This window comes from Benincasa hispida, chromosome 11, assembly GCF_009727055.1.
Source record: "Benincasa hispida cultivar B227 chromosome 11, ASM972705v1, whole genome shotgun sequence".
Lineage (NCBI taxonomy): Eukaryota > Viridiplantae > Streptophyta > Magnoliopsida > Cucurbitales > Cucurbitaceae > Benincasa > Benincasa hispida.
In genome coordinates, this window is record NC_052359.1 from 69,836,126 (window position 1) to 69,854,202 (window position 18,077).

Below are 18,077 nucleotides of genomic sequence, written 5' to 3' on the forward strand. Positions count from 1 at the left end.
TTTTTGTTCAGAATGCACTATATGGGATAAGACTAACCATCATTTCCTCATACCCGGAGTTAGTACTCTATAAAGCCGTTGTGTTTTGCTTATTGCTTTCTAGTCTACTACAATTTCTCTTTCTTTATTCACACTCACAAATACTTCTTACGAAAACCTTTTCTCCAAACCCGTTTTCTAAAACCGTTTTCCCTAAAACGGGGTGGAGGTTGCAGAAGGCACTCGGTGTGCCATCGGCAGTCCGTAATCGAGTTGCTGGCTTGTTCGTAGCGGGAACAAGTGCCGCACAATCGCTAAGAGAAGCTCCGTCAAAAGACGATTGTGACAGTTGGTATTCAAGAGCAAGGTTGGCTTATAGAGAGAGATCAGTGATCATGTCGGCGACGAAGAACCTGAACAAGTCCCATGTGGACAGATTGTAGAGATGGAAAACAAATGCTCTACCTGAGAGAAGGTCCAGATAATGTTCGTTTCCTTGAGACTCGGCTACAAGAAGTTGCCGAGAAAAGCCGATGGAATTGATGCGGTGGTAGGCCGCCTAGACGGATTACCCGTCAGAGAATTATGATATGATAGAGGGTAGAGAACCCTCGAGACAAGACAGACGGTCCGGCAGCTTTGAACGAGGCGATAGCTCCTCGGGCTCTGTTGCCCACATAGAGGAGCGGTCGAAGAGCTGGACAGCTCCAAAAGCAATACTTCAGATGGTAAACTGAACTTATCTGAAGACTTTCGATCGGCCCTGGATGTCGTCAGAGCCGAGATAGCGGAGTGAATTGAGTGCTAGAGTGAATCTCACCATCCAAGCGGTAGGGAACCAAGCCCCACCTGGGGGGACAATGGCAGTGAGCCGATAAAAAATCCCAGAACCGAACCCTTCTGTGGGGTGCGAGAAGCGAAAGCCTGGAAAAATTTTGATCTCGAGCCTGACAATACTTCAACGGCGACGACACAGTGAAACTGAGAAGTCAAAGTCACATGAGCAACGATGCATCTAGTTGAGAGATGCGAAGATGATGTGGTGGAGATCACGATTTCACAGACATACAGGAAGGACAGCTGCACTATTGATACTTTGGGTAAGATTGAACAAAACTGTTCGTCTCGCAGATTCTCTGAACAATGTCGAATCTGTGGCTCGACGAAAACTTCGAGAGCTAAGCAAACAGCTCTAAAACCGTTTTCCCTAAAACGGGGGTGGAGGTTGCAAGAGGCACTCGGTGTGCCATCGGCAGTCCGTAATCGAGTTGGCTGGCTTGTTCGTGAGCGGGAACAAGTGCCACACAATCGCTAAGAGAAGCTTCCGAAAGAGCGATTGTGACACAAAGCATCCAAATCTTGTGTATACCTTAGGATCTATTTCCAATAAGACAGTTAAAAAGTTGGTTTTTTTCTTTGCTTGGATGTATTTCTTTATTTTATTATTATTATTATTATTATTATAGTTTTCTTCTTTAAAAAGAAGTTTTGCTGTCAATTTAAACACATCGAGTATATATTTTCTTATGTTCTGATTTGGAATATTAGAAGATCAATTTTTCATAAAAGGAAAAAGAAAAATTTTAAATATCAAATTTGTAGTTTTAATTTTGTGATGTTTATAAGAATGTTGTTTTCTTAAATAAAACTAAGAAAAATTAATAGAAGCTATTATAATTAATAAATATATATCATACATATTTTTTTTTCTTCAAATGAGTAATTAAATCTTAGGTAAAATATGCTTTAATTTGTGAAGTCGATTTCTATCTTAGGTTAATCTAGTGACAAAATTATCTTATTTTAACTTTTCATATAATTTCTGTCAGTTACTTTTGTTTGGAAATGTATTCTAAGATATTTTATTTTCCTACTTTTAAAATATTTTCTTTAAAAGATGAAAAAAAATAAAATAATCTTTGGAGCTGTTTTGCTTTTATATGTGGTAAGAAATAAGCTTGTGTTTGTTTACCATTTTTTTAAAGGTAAAATTAAAAATGAAATTTATGTGTATTGGAACTTAAATAAATAAATACTCAATATAGTTTAGTGATTAAGATATTTGAGGTTGAAGTTTTTATAACTAATTTTTGAAAGGGTCTTAGTTTCTCATTTTCAGCTCAAGATTTTGAAGTGTCAAACTTACCTCACAAATTTTTTAGAATGACAAAATTTCAAAAAAAACTAATAATCAAGGTTTTTATTTTATTTTATTTATTTTTCTGATAATTAAAGAGAATCAACGTAAGCCCATTAAAAAAAGGTGAAAAGCCAAGTAGATTATTTTTAGAGATCATTTGGTTTAAGGTTTTATAGATGTATGATAATAAGATACCTTGGATTTAAAGATGATTGCATTTAGTTGTGCAGGGAAATACTATGAAAAAAAATATATTTTTGTATTTAATTTATGAAATTAATCATGGAAATATTATATAATTTTAATAGATTAATTAATTATCTTATAAATATCATCCAATATATTGATAAAAAATTACTTAATTAAGAATCAATAATAATTTTGATTATAAATATTTATAAATTGAGTGAATTAACCAATTAATATATCTAAGGAACATTATATTAATTATAATCTAATACTTAATCATTTTTTTAGTTAATTATGTTTAATATTAGTAATTTTTAATTTAATTAAATAATATAAGAAAATATATTTTAATAAACAATATATTATATAAAAGGTGAAAGTGAGATAGAAATATGATATATTAATAGAGAATACTAAAAAAAGTTTTATAAATTTGATATGTTTAATAATGAATAAAGTAATATAAATTTATCATAATAAATAATTAATTGATTATAAGTAATCAATAATGATTATATGCTCATATAGAAGGATCAAATTAAAATTAGTCCCAATAAATAATTGATTGATTGTTAAAAAAAAGATTATTATTATTAAAAAATAATTTTTGTACTAACTAAATTTAATTTAATAATTTAAATATATTTAAGATATGTTAGCTAATTAATTGATAATTCAGTAAAAAAAATAATTACATTCAAAAGTAAGTTAAGTAAATATTTTAATAAGTTATTGTTTGATTTATTGAAATAAATATCTATATTTTTGTTAAATTAGTACTAATCAGTTGATTATATTCCAAATAAAATTATATATAAAATGAAAAACATATGGAAAGGAGAAAAGAGAAAACCCACCGTTTTGAAAGGAAATAGAAAACTCTTATTTGTGGGAAGATACTCGGGAATAGTTTATTTTCAGATAAAATATTGAAAACTATGAAACAAACATATATTTGAATTCCTATATCAATTCTTATATAGAAAATTCTCCAATTAAACGATCACCCTATATATATTAATATATATTTGTGACAAATCCCATGCTTTGTTCTTCTGACGAGGTCCACTTTGCCAACGTACCACACTGATTTTATTTTATGATATAAAGTTGAAGAGATTGTAATTTGAAATTTTTATTCCAATAACCAATTTCATATTTTCAATAAATATGTTTAATCATTATGGTGGGCTGATTTGTAAAGATGTATCATTATATAAAGGTGAAATGTACTCTTAAATTTTTAATTGTAAAAATTAAACCATCGAATTTATAAAAAAGTAAAAATTGACTCTCGAACTTACATAATTGTAGATATGGTAACAATTGTATAAGATTGAGAATTCAATTTTTATTATTTGAGGTCTAATTTTATCACTATCATAAGTTTAAGGATATAATTATAATTACCATCCATAATGTAGAGATGGTTTTTGCAATTTTTCCTTATATACGTTGAAATTATTGTCCATAATTTTATTAATAATAAAAAATAAAAAAATGTAACCTAGGTAATTTGAGTGATTTTGCTACAAGTTTGAAATCGTGTTATACTTTCCACTAATTATAAATACTTTTCAAAACTTTTATAGCATTTGACAATTAAAAGTAATTTTTTTAAAAAAATAAATTTATAAAATGTTTTTTTTAAAAAAATTTGAAATAGCAATTGATTCGATAGTTATAATATTTCCAATTTTTTTAGTTAAAATGTTTAAATTATTATAAAAGTATAGCTCTTATTTTAACACACATCAAGTGTTTGATTGACATGATTTTTAACATTTATTTTTTCCAATACGTAGAAGAGAGGAATTGAAATTCTAAACTCGAAATTGATAGTACAAATTTTATATCAGTATTGAAAAAAATTAGCATCATTTGATTAAATTTTAAAGGTTGATATAAAAAAGAATGTTTTGGACTCGTTTTTTTTCCCAATAATTAATGTCCCATTTATAATAATTTGATTTGTTTAACAATGATATTTATTTTCTCACAAGTTTTTTTACGATAGCTTTCACCCCTCTTAATTTTTAGTTGATCTCCAAATAAATAAAAACAACATCAACATTGTAAAAATATAATTTCACAATTTTGAAAACTTGATTAGATTTTAAAAATATTCTTGAAGACTGACAATAAATAAGAAGAAATAGTGCTTAATTTTCAAATATAAAAGTTAAAAATCAAACTAATTATAAGAGAAATATTCTAAAAACATATAAAAAACCATTTAAATTACTTGTTAAAAAAAACTAATTTTCTTTCAAAAATAAAAATTAAATGAAAAATTTCCAATAAACATTTTTTTAATATGAAAACATAGAGTAAAATACAACCAAAGTAAAAACATACGAAACGTCTTGCAAAGTAATTCTAAAATTATTTTAAACAAAAATAAGTGGGCATTGGACCCACGGGATATGAATCTTGAATAAAATATTTATTATCAACTTTTTTTTTTTGTCAATTCACCAAAAAGCTTGATTTCATTGGTTCCTCAATTTTTTGTAAGAATTTCATTAGTACCCCAATTGATGATGGATGGCGTTTTATTTTCAATTATAACAGTTTCACAAAAGGTTTAAATCTTATTTTCGACTTTGAATCGTTTTATTTTCGTTCCTAAAGTTTAGAAAACGTACGTTTTAGTCCCTAAATTTATAAAAAAAAATATTTATTTTAGTCTCTACGATTAAAATTATATTAATTCTTTAACAAAAATGTGAGGGGTTTGTATTTTTGGATGATTAGACTCTAGATGTATTGAGCAAGATGAATGTGAAGTAAAATGTCAAAACCAATATACCGAAATATTGAACGACGAAAATTTTGAACTAAAATTGTCTTTTAAATTCTCCTAATTTGCCACCTTATTCAAAATTGGAACTCTAAATTTTTTTAGTGTAGCTAACTTATTTTGTAGCTTAGTCATAAAAAAGTATAAATCACTGCACCATTTTGTTAACGAGTTAACAAAATCTTAATATAGCAAAGCCAAAATAAGTACTTTTTAAATTTCAAGGACTAAAACAAACATTTTTAAAATTTTAGGGACAAAAATAAAACAATATTCAAAGTTCAAGGACTAAAATAGATATTTTTAAAAATTTAGGGTTCAAAATAGAACGTTATTCAAAGTTTATGAGCCAAAATAAGATTTAAACCTTCATAGAATTAAAGGCTAGTTGCATAAATAGAATTTAAGCCCAAAATAATAGAATAGGTAGTACAAGGATAAAATAATTGCATATATAGATCAAAAATTGGTAAAAGACTAAAAAACTCATGCCTAGCCACCATTTTTTTTGCTTCTTCTTGGTTTTCTCAAATTAAAAACTATCACTGATAGGTTCTATCAGCTACTATCGTTGATAGCTTTTATCAATTGCTATTGATGATAGTTGCTATCAGCGATAGCTTTCAATTTTAGAAAAATTAATACGATCTTGAAATATTAACTTTTAATTTGCTATCAATTATTATTAGCTATCATCGATTCACTTTCATCAATTGGAATCAACGTTGAAATATTACTACTTAAGGCTATCAGTGGCTATCAATGATAGACAATGATAGATTTATAAATAGTGATCAACTTTGAAAGAAGACCAACAATTTTGATTACCATAGTAGTTATCACTAATAATCTTTTATCATGGCTATCACTGATAGTAGCTATCAGTCATTATCACTAATAGACTTTCATCAATTAGAATCAACCTTGAAATATTAACATTTAACGCTATTAATGATAGATTTCTATAACTGGTTATCATCTTTGAAAGAAACTCGATATATAGATATCACTTAAGTTTTATCACTGATATCACTAACATCACTCATATTATGATTATCAGTGATAGCTTCTTTCACTGATAACATCACTAATAAGATGCTATCAACGATCTCACTGATATCATGCTATCAGTGATAGTTCTCTATCACTGATAACGTGCTATTAGTGGTAGCTTCTATCACCGATAACGTGTTATCGGATAACTTCTATCATTGATAATATGCTATTAGTATTAGCTCCTATCATTTGTAACATGCTATTAGTAGTAGCTTCTACAATCATAACCATTGAACACCTTTTTGCCGCTTTCTTGTCCTTCCCAAATATTTATAAGTATTTTTTCTTTTCGATGATAGCTTCTATCACTGATAAACATTCTATTAGTGACAACTTCTAGACATTTCACATACATTTTAGTTTGAGATTCAACTTTATTAATTAAATTCACTAAGTTGGCTATCAATGATAGATTTCTACAAGTGACTATTAACTATGAAAATATAATCAAAGATTAAGCCATCAATGATAGAAAATATTAGTGGCTATTTATATTTATTATTTGTTATAATAATCAAACTTGATGATTGGCTTGTTGGTGTTAAGTCGCTTGTTGGTGTTAAGTCACTCATGAATTGAATACTTTCAAGTCATGCGTATGGAACTTAGCCTCATAATTCTTGTGAAAAAAAGGGGAAGAAGAAAAAATTCAAATAAAGGAAAGAAAAATTTTAAAAATAAGAGAAAGAGAAAAAGAAAAAACTAAAGAAAAAGAAAGAAAATTAAATAGAAAAAAGGAAGCAAAAATTGGAAAAATGAAAGGAAAAACTAAAAAGAAAAAGAAAAAGAAAGAGAAGAAGCAAAAAATCGGAGAAAGACAAGAAAATAAAATAATAAAAAAAAGATAAGGGAAGAAGCAAAAATCGGAGAAATGGAAGAAAATAAAAATTAAAAAAAGAAATAAGTAAGAGCTGAAGAAAGAAAATAAAAAAAAAGGAATAATCAAAAACTGTAGAAAGAAAAGAAAATTAAAAAAAAAGAAAAAAAGAAAGGAAAAAAAAGAAGGAAATGAAAGAAAATAAAAAAAAAAATAAAGGAAAGAAGCAAAAAATCGGATAAAGGAGAGAATAAAAAAAAAAAAAAAGAGAAGAAGTAAAAACTAAGAAAGAAAATAAAATGAAAAAATGAAAATAGGGAGGGAAGAAGCAAAAATCAAAGAAGAGAAATAAAATAAAAAGACTAAAAAAATTGTATAACAAAATAAGACAAGGGAAGGCGAAATTGGAAATTAAAAAAAAATTCAAAGATTGACTAGTCAACTCATTCATATTTGCAAATATTTTAAAAATGTAATATATTTTTAGATTTTTTTTATCTTATTCCACTATGCATTACAAATATCCCAGAATTAAAGGGAATATTTTGGATGATTTGAACTTTCATAGGTTAGATGATTTAATATTAGAATTCTAAATTGTACATTTTTTTTTATAAACTTTTTAATTGGTTGGTTTTAGTTCTTAAATTTTTAGAATGCATGTTTTGAACCAAAAGATTTTTACTTTGGTTCTATTTTAGACTTTAAATTTTTATGGTTGCTATTTTAAATCCTATTTTTTTTAAAAAAATAATAAAAACGGCCATTTTAGTCTTCGTCATTTTATATTTCTTTCTAATTGTCATTTGCCAAATTTACCTAGGTAGTTTGAATTACATTCATATCAACATGTTTAATACACATACTCAAAACTCTATGATATTGATTTGTTAAAAATAATTAAGCGAGTATAGTTTAATTGACATACGAGTGTGTTAATAATCGCGAAGTTTGTGGTTTGAATTCCTCTGTACTCAATTATCTAAAATTTGTTCAAAATAAAATAAAAAATTATTTTTTTTATAATTTAGAGACAAATAGACATTTAAAAAAATTAACGATTAAAATAAAATAAATTTGAAAGTTAAAAACTAAAATAAGTATTTTAAAAATTCACAAAATAAAATGAACACAAATAAATTTAAAAGTAGAAGACAAAAATGGGACTTAAAACAAATATTTTGAAAATTTATAGAGTAAAATGAAACCCAAAAAAAAAAAATATTATGATTTAGGCCTAAAATTTTATTATAATAAACAAAATTACCTCTCTATCTTATCTTTCTCTTGTGAGTTGTGGAACAGCTGGACGACTCAAATAAAGAAAGGGCCAATTCTACTTACCGCCACATCTAAAATAGCTTTTGCCCCTTGTCCATTTTTTTAAAAAGGTTTTTTAGTACCATATATTATCATTATTATATGCCCAAAAAAAAAAAAAAAAGAAAAAAGAAAAAACCTCTTTTGCATTTAAACTTAATACTTTAATTTAAAATTTCAATTTTATCAAAATTAGACCGAACAAAATTTGATGAGTGTTATCTTTTCCCCACTCTTCAATTTTTGCAAAATTACCCAATAATTATAACGAAAAAGTAATGTATGTTGTGGAGTTGAGAAAAAAATATAATATAATAATATAATATAATAATAAACACAAATTACAAAATAACTAAAATTATAAAAATTGAATAATATGAAAATTTGAGTGAAATTTTGAAGTGGATTAACTCACCAATGTGTGTGTTCTTTTCAAGATCCACAAAATGTCACTATCTATAAGCAAAGTGGCAAGTAGGATGTAGTCTTACATTGACACCAAACATAAATAATTATAAGGCACATGAACAACATGAATATTGACATATGGCTTTTAGGACACTAATCGTTGGACATGTATTTTTATAATATTTATAATACTTCTCCTTAGATGCCTATATATATATGAAATATGTCTCATTAAAACTTTACTAGAGAAAAACCCAATGAAAAAAATTCCTAGTGAGGAAAAAAAATACATATTTCATATAATTTAATAATCCTAAAAGAATAAAATATATTATCTCTTCCTCATAGAAACATCATTTGAGATCTCTAAATCGTCGTGTTTCAATTTTGTGCACCAAATTTTCAAAGGTTGCGATAGGTAGTGCTTTTGTAAATAAGTCGGCTAGGTTATCCTTCGAACAAATTTGTTGTACATGGATGTCACTATTTTCTTCGAGATCATGAGTGTAGAAAGGTTTTGGTGAAATATGCTTTGTTCTATCTCTTCTAATATACCCTCATTTGATTTAGGCTATACATACTGTGTTGTCTTCATATAATATTGTTGGAAGATTTTTACTAGAAGATAAGCTACATGTTTCATGAATGTGCTGAGTCATTGATTTTAAACATATAGATTCTCAACTAGCCTCGTGAATTGAAAGAATTTCAACATGATTTGAGGATGTGACTATTATGGTTCGTTTCACTGATTTCCATGATATAGTAGTTCTTCCACATGTGAATAAATAACCTGTATAAGATCCAACTTTGTGAGGATCAAATAAATATCCAAAATCTGCATAACCAACTAGATCAAAATTTGATTTATTTGAATAAAAAAAAACTCATATCGATCATTCCTTGGAGATAATATGCTTAATTCCATTCCAATGTCTTTTTGTTGGAGAAGAACTATATGTAACTAATAAATTTACTGAAAATGCAATAACTGATCATGTATTATTAGCAAGATAGATAAATGCACCATTTTCAATAAGATATGGTACATACAAGAATTTGGACTTTTGCCGATGACAAAAATCGTCGGAAAAAGTTAAAAAACTGTCGAGAAAACCTATCTCGTCAGTAATCCAATCGTCGGTAGTATCATCGGGACAACGTCGTCGAGAAAACTTTCCCGACCCAAAAAAGCTTTGTTGTAAGGAAAGAAAAAGATATCTCGACGGAACAAGGATGAGGACTTTTGCTGATCCTAAGTGATACCGTTGGAAAAAGTTATTTCTCCCAACGGTAAGAATAATTTTCCATCCTTGAGAGAAGTCAGCTTATGTCGACGGTTCCATTTGACGTTAGGAGATGGTTACTTATCTCGACGCTTAATCTACAATTCAACCATCGAAAAAAGTTATCTTGAGAGCTATTTACAGTGAAATTACACTTTTCCCGACCTTTGTACCATCGAGAGATGGTTACTTATGCCGACGGTGACCTATTTTAGCATCGAAAAAAAGGTAAAAAACTAGCATGAAATTACACTTTTTCCTGACCCTTGTATCATCGGGATTACATATTTAGGCGTCGAAAATATATTTTTCTTTATTTACTAAATTTTATATATGTTTTTTTTTTTTAAAATGTCATACATGTTTTAATCATACAAATATCAACAATACTAAAATAAAAATTGCTAAAATTAATTAGATGTCTACAATATTAAATAATATCTAGAAAAAGAAATTTGAATCTTAAGAATTTATCAAATAAAGAACTATTAATACTATTTGTCTTAAGTATAACATAACATCCACAAATTCTTAACTCTGAAATAACATTACATGATATCCACGAAGTACCTATAAAACTGTAAACCCTAAACCCTATTTTCTCTACTTAAGTATGATAATTAGTATGTTAACTAAAATTAAGCAAAAGCTAATATTATGTTTGTAGGGAAGCTTGAAGATGGTTAAGAAGAAGGAAAAGTTTTAAGTATTGAGAAACAAGGCTCTCGGGTAGCAAGGTATTAATGACACTTAGTAAGGAAAAATTGGCAAAGTGTGGAAGCTAGATGTGCCATGCGTTGGAAGCCCATGCATTGAAGGTTGTTGAGGTACCACAGCCATGTTCCTAAGAGGTTAGTCGAGAGCATGATGGGCGTGTTGCATGGAGAAAATGACTAAGTGTTGGCCGTGAGTTACCATGCGATGGGCGTGGGCAATGTGCCAACCAAAACCCATGTGATGTTAGAAGGACAAGGATGCGCGCGACATGGCAAGGGCGTCTAGGCAATAGGGCTGTATTGTGCGTTGGCTAGGTGAGGATGAGTGCACTAGCCGGATGAGTTGTGTGGGCAGACAGGAGCATGCGATGGTCACCAGCCCAAGTGATGCGTGCAAGAGACACCAAGGTATGTGCTGACTGGTTGGTTGTGTGTTGAAGTGCTGCCATGCAGTGGTAAGTGTTTGAAGATGGGGATTTGCGTTGAAGGTGTGCGTTGGCTAAGGGGATGTGCGTATGAATATGCCATGCGATGGCAAGAAAATGGTGAGTCGTGCGTTGGTTTAAGAGGTGATTATAGCTTAATCACTGACTTGGTTTAAGAGGATCGATTTGAACAAAATACTCATGTTATTGAGGTGATTTTAGAGCCACTTGAACGAAAGCTGAGTATAGTTGAAGCTCTAGGGCTGCCGAAAGGAATCTCCAAAGGATACAGGGTAAAATCTGAAGAAATACTCAAGAAGATCAGACTCTCGAATGAATCTGGGCCAGTGTATTGAAGGCTTTTAGCCAAACCAAGAGGAATTTAGAGCTCAAATTTTAAGGTAACTAAGCTCAGATGTTTTTAAGCAAGTTTGTAGAAGGAAGTTTTCCAAGAAAAGACTTGGAAAATTAGTTATTCGAGCTTAAAGTTTAATCTAGAATTTTGGTTAAACAAGCAGGAAGCTGCAACTGTTGAACGAGCAAGCAGCTCAACCCAAGTAGACTGCAGGCACGTGAAGGGCAGGTTAAGCAAAAGAATGCACTGGGCTGGGCACAAGGATGCGTGCGTTAGACCATGCGGGCGTGTGCTAAAGTCGTGAGTGCAAGAGGGCGCTGTGTGGGTGATAGGCTATGCAGCAGGTTGCGAGCAAGGTTGTGCAAGCAGTCGCACGAGGCATTGGGTGTGCATTGGCGCACGACTGAGTGAACACATGGGGCATGCGTTGGCACACGAACTGATTACTGTTGGCCGTATAGGCTAGTCCCCTCACCCAAGGATTTTCTAAGTGTCCAATGCATAAGGAAGGTATGCGTTGAGCTGGAATGTGAAGTTTTAAGTTAAATGTTAAGCTAGTTTATGTGAGATAGTCTTACAAGGAGGCCAAGAACATTGGCTAAACATGTTGCTCTTGTCCATAGGATTAACACCAATAGGAAAATCTTATCAACCTTAAGAGGAACGTCAAAGGCTGTGAGTGACAAAGATTAGGTGTTTTCCAAATGTTTTAGTAAACTCATGTTTTACTTAAGGTTTAAACTCATGCTAGCTTATTTTTAAAGAATGTTACCAAGAAAACTAGCTCTTTTAATGCATGCCTATCTTTAAGAGGTTTATTAAAGCATGTTTTAGTATTTGTGCTCTTAATGCTCATGAAACATGCATTAGAAATCATGCATGTTTATATGTTAAAAATGTTAAGCTTATGTTTCATGATACTATGCTTTCAAGGGTACATGTTTTTAATGAATAAATTTTATGATCATTAAGTTAAGCTCAATACTGAAAGACATTGAAAAGGTATCTAAGCAGTAGTACCTAAGATATAACAGTACTTAATTGTTATCACATGTACGTAGATAGAGTTGACGTTTGTTGTGTTGAGAATACTCCACACCAACTAAGGTTTGACGTTGAGGGATTGAGACAAAGGGTTCTCTCTCAAATAAGGATCATGTTAAGCTATGTTTTAAGCTAGGTTATGTTTTAAAAGTTTTAAGTATGAGTTGTCTTGGAAGTTTTCAGTTTTAAGCATGATGTTATGATTTATTAATCACTCACTGGGCTAGTACTTCACTCATTTTGTTAAATGTTTTTCTTCTCCCTAGGTAGTGGTTATCTCCCTAGAGGTTAGCTGCACTACTGCTCTGCCACTCGAAGACTCCAGTTTAAAGAGTAGTTTTAGGTTTTCACTTGTAAATGTCTGTATATATGTGTGTTCATGTTAGGGACTAGGGCTAACTGTTGATACCCACTGAACTCTATATCTGTTAATGATGTAAATATGTTGTGTGCTTAACCCCGGTTGTGTTATATGAGATTATCTTAAACTGTTATTTATGTATTCCAAGGATTTCTAAGCAGTTTATGAAGGAACTCTTATCAAAGAGTACCTATGAGCGGAAGCAAGATCGTTCCAAATTCATTGTGACAGAATTACAACATTAAAAAACATACAGACAAGTTATGCATCTACTAACAAATTACAACATGCTTTCAACAAATAAATACAAAGGAATGAAATACTCACCTTTGAATAAACTTTCTTCTGTCTTTCTTTCACTCACGTCAAGAACATCGCCTCTCGCTGAAGCTGCAACGCCAAGCCAATCGTCTACCCAAATCTCCAAGCCAAACGAACTGTCTTCTACACGAACAAGCAGCAATTAGGACACCACCACTTAGTGACCTTGGTATTCTTAGAGTAAGAATCCAGGAGGTGTGGGTTCTGTTGGATTTGGTAGAGGGAAGAAGGAAAGAACGATCATATTCACCGACCAAGCAAGTGGGAGAAGTCTTGTGTCTATCGTATAGACTTGTGCTTGATCGTTTAGAAAAAGGTATATGATCGTTTAGTAAATCAGGTTGATTGTTTAGATGATTGTTTAATGAATCTCGCTTAGGCGCGCGATCGTTTAGTAAAATCTATGCGATCGTTTAGAAAACAACACGACCGTTTAGATAGATGTGCGTATACACGATCGTTTAGGAAAACCCTTTGAGTTGTCATGTAGGCTCTCGTGAGTTAAACGATAGGCAATGTACAACTTATGAAGCGGTTATCCGATCCTTTAGCAAAATGAAAACTACTTTCATTTTATCCTTCAGTTATCAAAGCTGAAAACAACCTCCCACTTTCACGCATGATTAAGGAGAAAACCACCAACAATTATCTCATAATTGTTTTAATTATAAATAAATAAAATAATTGACTTACCATATTATATTTATAACCTATAGTTTTAATATCACATTATATGCAACATTTAAACCATAGTTGTTTTCTCCATTACTTGATGTAAATCATATTTACATCATTTTCCTCCAATTAATGATCTTATACATCATGTCAACTATATTATATATAATTGAACCAGTTTAATCATATCATATATAATCAAACTCCCTCTTGTCAATTTGAACACTTCAAGCTGACCCAAAAACTGATTCTCAACTTGAATCCATTGAGCTACTAAGGGGACCTTATGGACCTATAGCTTGCTCCAACGGTACATGAATAGCTGACTAAACTTTTTAGCCACAAGATCCACCATCTGTTAACTGCTGGGTACTCCACTAAAGACCGACAGTTGCACTCTTCTCACCACATATATATTTCTGGGTCCATTGGATATAACCAGTCAACAGTACGATAAACTTTCACAGATGCTCGTAAGTACAGCTGGGCCAATTTACCACTTTTCCCCTATAGTTACATCTAACTTTTTAAGTACCACTGATCCCTCTAATGAACAATATCTCATAGTCTTACTATGAGTGGACACCTCTCAGGCAATGAGAAGGTGTGTGGCGCCACATCGTTCAAGCCCCGGAATCAACTCTTAAGGGAGCAATCTATCTACTTACCCTTGCTTCAGGGAAGGAGTGAATTCCATCTTATGTAGCTGAGTTCCCAACTCCCCAATAAGATGAATCTCCAAAGTGGTAGGTTTGAGTCGGCAATCTGGCCACTTGCAACCATGCAAATTAAAGGACCGCCCTCAAAGACAGGAGCTCCCAACTCACTCAGGATTAAGGTCATGTTACCTATGGTCATCCTAGTGAAGTGAAGTCTTTATCATGAACAACGTTATATAGCGAGACTATACACTTCATAGCCCGGTCTTATCCAAACTCCTTTGTATAGGACGCCCCCGCTCACATGTCTCCACATGAATGATGAGGATCATGCCATCTGTAGCATGTTATAACACTTGTAACAATCTATAAGGCGGGCCGCATCTGTAGTGTCACCAGGATAAGGTTTCCCTCCTATATCCATATACTACAGACCATTTTAGTTATCACTTAAGAAATGATCTATCTGTATGTCTCCACATACATGCTTAAGTTACAACGACAACCAGGAATCTTAGTTTATTGGTTTGTGATAAAGCAATTAAAACATCCCATGTTTCATAGACAACAATGAAGAAAATATCATTTATTATTACATCAAAAGTGTTTGTTCAATACATGTGTTTACAAATTACAGGACCCAACAAGAGTTTAGGTCATCATCCCTAACAAGTTAAGGATGTAAGTTAGACAATAACTGTCACAAAAGGGTTAGTAACTGCTGTCGTCACACTCTTCTAGATTAAGAAGGTAATGTGGGAGGGGTGTGAAAAGTTGGTATCAGAGCATAAGGTTTTGGGAAAAGAGAGAGAGTTCATGCATTATTTCAGGTCCATATTGTGAGTCCCTAATATATGTACTTTATAATTAGGTAAGGATGCCAAGAAGAAGTGGTAGGTGGAGCAAGCAGACGGCAGACGAGAACCCTGACCCTACCGTTAGAAATCTTGATGTACGAGGAGATCCAAACAAGAGGAAAGGTAGAGATCCTATATTATAGGAAATGACTTCATAGGGTGAGTCAAGTACTACACAGGTAGAAGTAGATCCTTAGCTAGAGGAAAGGGTGTTTGGTAGTTTCGCCTAGAGACTAGCAGTAAGTGTAAGGTCTGTATAGGCAGACCCAAAACGAAGTATGGCATCGAGAGGCTCAAAGCCTTAAGTGCGACGATGTTCAAAGGTGCCAGAGATCCAGCAGGTGTTGAAGTCTGGTTAGATTTGATTGAGAAGTGTTTTAACGTGATGAGATATCCTAGCAGTGTTCGAAGCCGAGAAATGGTGGAAGATTGTCGCTGCCAAAAGGAATTGATCAGAGGTTTTGACTTGGTTGGAGTTAGGAAAGATTTTGAAGATAAGTATTATCCTAACTTTTTAAGAAAAGCTAAGAGAGATAAGTTTCTAAGACTAGTTTAGGGATCCATGAGGATCGCGGAATATGAGCAGAAATTTATGGAGTTGTCTCAATATGCTCTTTCGATCATAGCAGAAGAGAAATATAGATGCAGGAGATTCGAGAATGGATTGAAGAAGGAAATTCGTACTTCAGTCACTTCTACAATTAACTTGGTGGATTTCACTTAATTAGTCTAGACGACCATTAGAGTTGAGAGAAGCCTAACAGATGTCGAACAGACGTAGAAAGAAAAAGAAGAATAGCAGAAAGCTCCGATAGAATCGAGAGGTAAGAGTTTCAGGCCTCATTTTTCTGGACAGTCAACTATGAAATGACAGGGAGCCGTGAGCCAGTAGAGTTCGAGCAGAAAGAGATCGAGATCTTCAGCTGGTTCAATCAGTAGATCAGGGTTTTGACGTGCTAGCGAGTCTATAGTTTGTACAGGTGAGAAACTCTTATGTGTGAACTGTGGTAAGCACCATTTTGGGACGTTTTACAGTGGAAGGAACGCCTATTTCCAGTGTGGATAGATGGGTCATTTTAAGAGAGATAGTCCTCAGTTAGTTCGTGAGGCTCAGGCTTAACGAAAAGTGATTTCTCAGAAAGTAGATCAGTCGAAGGCAACTGGAGCCAGTGGTGAGGGTTCCAGTGGAGCTAAATAGAAAGAAGTAGTAGGATGACCTCAACAACAGGGTAGAGTGTTTTCAGTGACCCATTAGGAGGCGGAGGAGGCACCAGATGTTGTGACGGGTAAAGTAACTCTATACCAGTCTGCTTATGTTTTACTAGATCCTGGTGCTACACATTCATTCATATCTAGCATGTTTGCATCCTATATAGATAGGATGATTGAAAGCATGCCTGAGGACTTGTTTATTTCTACGCCTGTTGGAGATGTTTTAGTGGTGCATGAGTATTATAGAAATTGTGAGGTAGTCTTTGACGACTAGAGTTTATGGGTTGATTTGATTCCATTACAATTACTTGAGTTTGATGTTATTTTAGGCATGGATTTTTTGAGTAAGTATCATGCCTTTGTTGATTGTTTTAAGAAAGAGGTAGTGTTTAGAAGGCCAGGGAATTATGAGATATTGTTTATAGGAAACAAAAGACTTCTCTCTAGTAGTTTGAAATCAGCATTCAAAGCTAGGAAGCTGTTGAGCAAAAGATGTGTTGCCTATCTGGCATATGTGGTTGTTTTATAGGATACAAAGTTGAAAACTAGGGATGTGCCAGTTGTATAGGAGTTTCTTGATGTGTTCCCTGAAGAGTTGTTAGGATTTCCACCTAACAAGAAGGTCGAATTTACTACTGACCTGATTCCAGGTACAACACTTATTTCACAGACATCGTACAAGATGACACCAACTGAGTTAAAGGAGTTGAAGGTGCAATTACAGGAGTTAATTGATAAGGGGTACATTAGACCTAGTGTGTCACCCTGGGGAGCGCCAGTCTTATTCGTAAAAAAGAAGAATGACACTCTCAGATTGTGTATAGATTATAAATAATTAAACAAAGTAATGATTAGGAATAAGTATCCTTTACCTCGTATAGATGATCTTTTTGATCAGTTAAAGGGAGCTACAGTGTTTTCTATGATAGACTTGAGGTCAAGATACCATCAGTTAAAAGTAAAGAGGCAGATGTTCTGAAGAATGCTTTCAGGACTGAATACGTGCACTATGAGTTTTTAGTCATGCCATTTGGTTTGGCAAATGCCCTTGTGATATTCATGGACCTTATGAACAGAATATTCCATCCCTATCTGGATCGGTTTGGAATAGTCTTTATTGATGACATTTTGGTGTATTTAGGTAGCAGGGAGAAGCATGTGGAACATCTAAGGATAGTGCTCCAGACGTGACGAGAAAAGAAACTGTATGCTAAGTTCAGTAAGTGTGGTTTTTGGCTAGATCAAGTTGTACTTCTGGGGAATGTAGTATATGCAACAAGAGTTACTATAGATCCCTAGAAGACAGAAGCAGTAGTGAACTGGGAATGACCTACCATGATATCTAACGTATGTAGATTCCTGGGTGTACCAGGCTACTATAGATGTTTTGTGGAAGGCTTTTCTAAGATCACCTTTCCATTGACTAGTCTGACCAGGAAAGATGTGAAGTTTGA

General features: G+C 32.4%; 1 protein-coding gene across 1 annotated transcript; it reads left to right on the top strand.

The window, feature by feature from the left end:
* Positions 1–15,724: 15,724 nt before the first annotated feature.
* Positions 15,725–17,814, top strand: LOC120090833. The gene is made up of 5 exons (XM_039048537.1): positions 15,725–15,869; positions 16,737–16,879; positions 17,000–17,140; positions 17,192–17,378; positions 17,522–17,814. The coding sequence occupies exons 1-5, from the start codon at positions 15,725–15,727 to the stop codon at positions 17,812–17,814; spliced, it is 909 nt and encodes a 302-aa protein (XP_038904465.1).
* Positions 17,815–18,077: the final 263 nt, after the last annotated feature.